The sequence below is a fragment of the Bombina bombina genome, chromosome 7 (assembly GCF_027579735.1).
Source record: "Bombina bombina isolate aBomBom1 chromosome 7, aBomBom1.pri, whole genome shotgun sequence".
Lineage (NCBI taxonomy): Eukaryota > Metazoa > Chordata > Amphibia > Anura > Bombinatoridae > Bombina > Bombina bombina.
In genome coordinates this window covers 617,149,892-617,154,459 of record NC_069505.1, presented here as the reverse complement: position 1 = coordinate 617,154,459, position 4,568 = coordinate 617,149,892, and the positions used below count along the sequence as shown (strand labels likewise).

Here is a 4,568-nt window from a genome sequence, read left to right as displayed (position 1 = left end):
GGCCACCACTAGAAATTTTGGGGCCCCTGACTTAACCATTGATTAGGGCCCCACTCATCTTTGACATGTGCAATTCTTGACCAAGTGAGACTAAAACGTATATGCACTTTATTCTTAAGTGTAGTCAAACTTTAAAATGTTGTAAATGTAGTAACACCCAAACCCAGAAATACACAGACCCACTCATACACTGCAACACACACACACACTCACACATAAGGATTCACATATAGACACTCTAGCAGACACGCAAAGAAACACACTCAGACACAGAGACCCAAACAGACACTCAGCACTTGTTTACATTGACCTGACAAGTAATGAGGTAGACTACAGTTTTGTCAAAAAGGGAGATTTACAAAACCAAATATGGAGTACTGATTATCTTTTTGTCAAGGAAGATGCCAACTAAATGATGACAACAGCATGCTGTGGCTGAAAGGAAGGGCCCTGAACTGCCTAAACAATAATTTAAAGGTTAAATGGTGAATTGGTGACTTCCGGAAAGGTCTCATTAGTCTTAAAGTCTGTAGAAAGATGTGAATAATAAGTGTAAGATACACACACACACTCAAACACAAACTTGCACATACACCCAAGGAAACACTGACAGAGATAGCCTCATAAAACACACAAAGACATACACACACACAAAGACACCCACAGAAAACACGCAAAAACATACACACACAGAGAGACAACCACATAAAACACACAAATGCATACAAACACACACACTCTCTCACTGAGACATCCACAGAAAACACACAAAGACATACACACACTCTCACAGAGACACCCACAGAAAATGCACAGACATACACACACCCTCACAGAGACACCCACAGAAAACACACACCCTCACAGAGACATACACAGAAAACACAGACATACATACATACATACATACACACACCCACCCTCACAGAGACATCCACAGAAAACACAAAGACATGCACACCCACTATCACAGAGGCATCCATAGAAAATACACAAAGACATACATATATACACCCTCACAGAGACACCCATAGAAAAAGCACAAAGACATATGCACACACCCTCACAGACATCCACAGAAAATGCACAAAGACATACACACCCACCCTCACAGAGAGACCCACAGAAAAGAATACATACAAACTCATAGAAACACAAACAAAAGCACAAATACATAAACACAGACACCCACAGAAACACTCACATGAGGTAACATTTCTGCACATTGCATCCCCTAAATCAACAGTGTGTGACATGCATGATAAAAAAATTGCAGAAATTAAGAGATCACTTTTTAAAGAATTATATTTGTAAATGTGCATACAAAAATAATTCTGTGAATGAAAAATTGTACATTAATGATCTGAGTAGATGGCTAGATGAAGAAAAGTACTTTTAAAAGGTTGACATATGTTTGTTTTTGTTTCCCCATTTTCCCCAACCAAGAGCACCTCTTCAAATATAGTTTTTCTCCCTTTCCCTATTCTCCTTCCCATTACTACAGGATTGAGATTACATTGTTACCTGTGGGAGCTAGCTGGTGGGTTCTGATCAATCCAGCCTGCACGAATAGCACTGCATTATAGTGCACTCTCTGTGAGTATCCATCTATAGAGAGGGTGTTTTTTTGGGAGTGACATTTAATAATTTGTTGTAATATTCTGCACCATTGGAGCGCCTTCTTCTTTTTGTTTTTTATGTCCAGATTGTTTTTCCACATTCAAGAAGAGCTGACCCTGGTGAAGTGAAGTGTCTACCATCAACGATAGCCTGAGGAGGGCACCTTTGTCTTTTGCTACCATCGCTTGGATGGCTACAAATTGGTGACTTTACTATAAACTCTTTACATGACCTTTCAGTTTGAGTGGTAAATGTGATTGAGTTTGAGCGATCGCATTTACTTTCAACTTGTAATACAAGCACATATTACCACTCAACGCCTTGCATAAAAAATAAGGGAAGTGTAAAATACAGTGAGTTTGCGCCAACGAGTTTGCGGTAATTTTAACAGCCACTTGTAATATGGATTTAAGCCTTAAAGGGCCACTAAACCCAAAATCTTTTTTTCATGATTCAGATAGAGAATACAAATGTAAACAACATTACAATTTACTTCTATTATTTATTTTGCTTCATTTTTTAGATATCCTTAGTTGAAGAAAAATCAATGCACATGGGTGAGCCAATCACACGAGGCTTCTATGTGCAGCAACCAATCAGCAGCTACTGAGCATATCTAGATATGCTTTTCAGCAAAGAATAGCAAGAGAATAAAACAAATTAGATAATAGAAGTAAATTAGAAAGATGTTTAAAATTGCATCCTCTTTCTAAATCATCAAAAAAAAAATGTGAGTTTAATGTCCCTTTAAGAACCCTGCAATCTCACAATTGTGTTTACGCTCCTAGAGCTAACGATAGCGCTCAACTTGTAATCTAGCCTTTACTTGGCAGTTGTCAATATAATGGCAGGGATAACAAGAGATCTGTGATGGTTGAACTTTTTATCCAATATATATAATAAATAACCCCTTAACTAATTAAGGGCTAGATTACAACTGGAGAGCTAATTTGTCTCATGTCGGTAAACCATTACAGGTGGTTGGTTATTTCTACTGCGAGCTCATGGTAGCAATTAGCACTCCAAAAATTAACCAAAGATCAGATCTCTGGTTAATTGTCAAAATGTCCCTTAATTTCCCCCAAAATTCAGTGTAGTGTAGTTTATTAAAATAAAAAAAGAGTAGCATTTAAAAAAATAATAATAATAACTACATGAAGCAGCTATGAGGGGTTAAAGTAAGCGGGTCTGGGGTCTGCCTTTACATTGTAGTCTACGGGAACTGCGTGTTTCCTGTAAATATATATATGTGCTTATATACATATATATTTATGTGTTAATATGTGTATATACACATATAAACACATAAATATATATGTATATATTCATATACATACTGTATATATTTAAATTTGCTGCCCACCACTGCGCAACCTAGCCCCTTCACTGCACTATGTTGTCATGCTGTGTCATCTATATTTTGCGCTCCACTTGTAATCTAGCCCTAAATGCAGTTGTGAAGGTTTGAATGGGCCAAATATTAAAACCTACAGCACATTATACTGATCAGCATTGGTCGAGAAATGGGGTATTTTGATATGTAATAATATTGACAGTTTCTCTAAGATGCTACAACAAATGTGAAATATTTGTGTCTGGTCTTCTTGCTTCACCCTTAGATTTTCTTTTCCACTTAAGAGCTCATCTTCTCCCTCTCTCTCTCTCTCTCTCTCTCTATTCTATTAATTCTTTATCTCTGTATTATTCCTATATTTAAACAATGGTTTAAATGACTTTTTGATGGCTTTCATAACCTCTCTATTTCTTAAGCTATAGACTAGTGGATTTAACACTGGAACCACAGCAATATACAGTAAGGAGAGAATTATATCTAGTTTCTGTGAATTTTCAGACTTTGGTTTCATGTTCATACTTAGAGAGGTCCCATAAAATAACATGACAACCATGAGATGTGAGGAACAGCTGGAGAACATCTTACTTCTTCCTCCTGAGGTCTGAATCTTCAGGATGGTCGATATGATATACATATAGGAGATTATGATGAGTATAAAAGGACAACATCCCACTAACGCACCAACAATACTTGTAAACATTATAATGTTTGTGGTGTCACTGCAAGAGATCTTTATCACAGTTTGGGGATCACAAAAGAAATGGTTAATGTCTTGTACATCACAGAATGCCAAGTTAATCAAGAACAAAGTAAAAAATAACGATGCAAGGATTCCAAGAAACCAGGAGACAGTGGCTAAAAGGATGCACAGCGTTTTGTTCATAATGAGTAAATAATTTAGAGGAACACATATAGCCACATAGCGGTCATAAGCCATGGAAGTCAATAAAAAGAATTCTACAGCAAGACATAATGCAAAGAAAGACATCTGTCCAATACAGCTTGTGATAGAAATGCTGGTATCTCTGGTGACAATGGTGACCAGTACTTTGGGTAAAACCGTAGAGACGTATACAATTTCGTCAACTGACAGATTGCACAGGAAGAAATACATTGGTGTGTGAAGTTGAGACACCAGGCACACAGCTGTAGTAATCATTAGGTTACCAAGCACAGCCAGCAGATACATGATAAAAACTCCTGTACATACTACAGCTTGGTTGTTTGTGGTAGCAAAAAATGACACTAGGAAGAATTCTGTTAGTGATGTGTTGTTTGTTACAGTTGCACTTGGGGTATTTCCTTTTGTAAAGGGGAGAAATAAATGGTTATTTGTCATGGAGATTTCTGTAAATATTACAGTTACTTGTGTTCTGAATCTTTATTGGTTTATTAAGTTTATAGAACAAAAAGAAACAATGCATTCACAGTATATTTACTGAAAAGTTAATTAAAATCATAGTAAACACCTTGTACTTACTGTAGAAAATACAAGGAGACATAAGCACCACATGGCCTAGCACTGGATATATTCTTATGAGAAACTGTCAAATATATTTTACACTCACATTTGTTGAAGCACCCCTTGGTGCAA

General features: G+C 36.8%; 1 protein-coding gene across 1 annotated transcript; it reads right to left on the bottom strand.

Moving 5' to 3' along the window:
• Nucleotides 1–3,302: 3,302 nt before the first annotated feature.
• LOC128636727 (olfactory receptor 1G1-like) lies at nt 3,303–4,313 on the bottom strand. The gene has a single exon (XM_053689711.1). It carries the CDS (start codon nt 4,311–4,313, stop codon nt 3,303–3,305), a length of 1,011 nt encoding a protein of 336 aa, XP_053545686.1.
• Nucleotides 4,314–4,568: the final 255 nt, after the last annotated feature.

Excerpts from the sequence above, each read along its gene's own strand:
- LOC128636727 (XM_053689711.1), bottom strand. The coding sequence starts at position 4,313 with ATGACAAATAACCATTTATTTCTCCCCTTTACAAAAGGAAATACCCCA.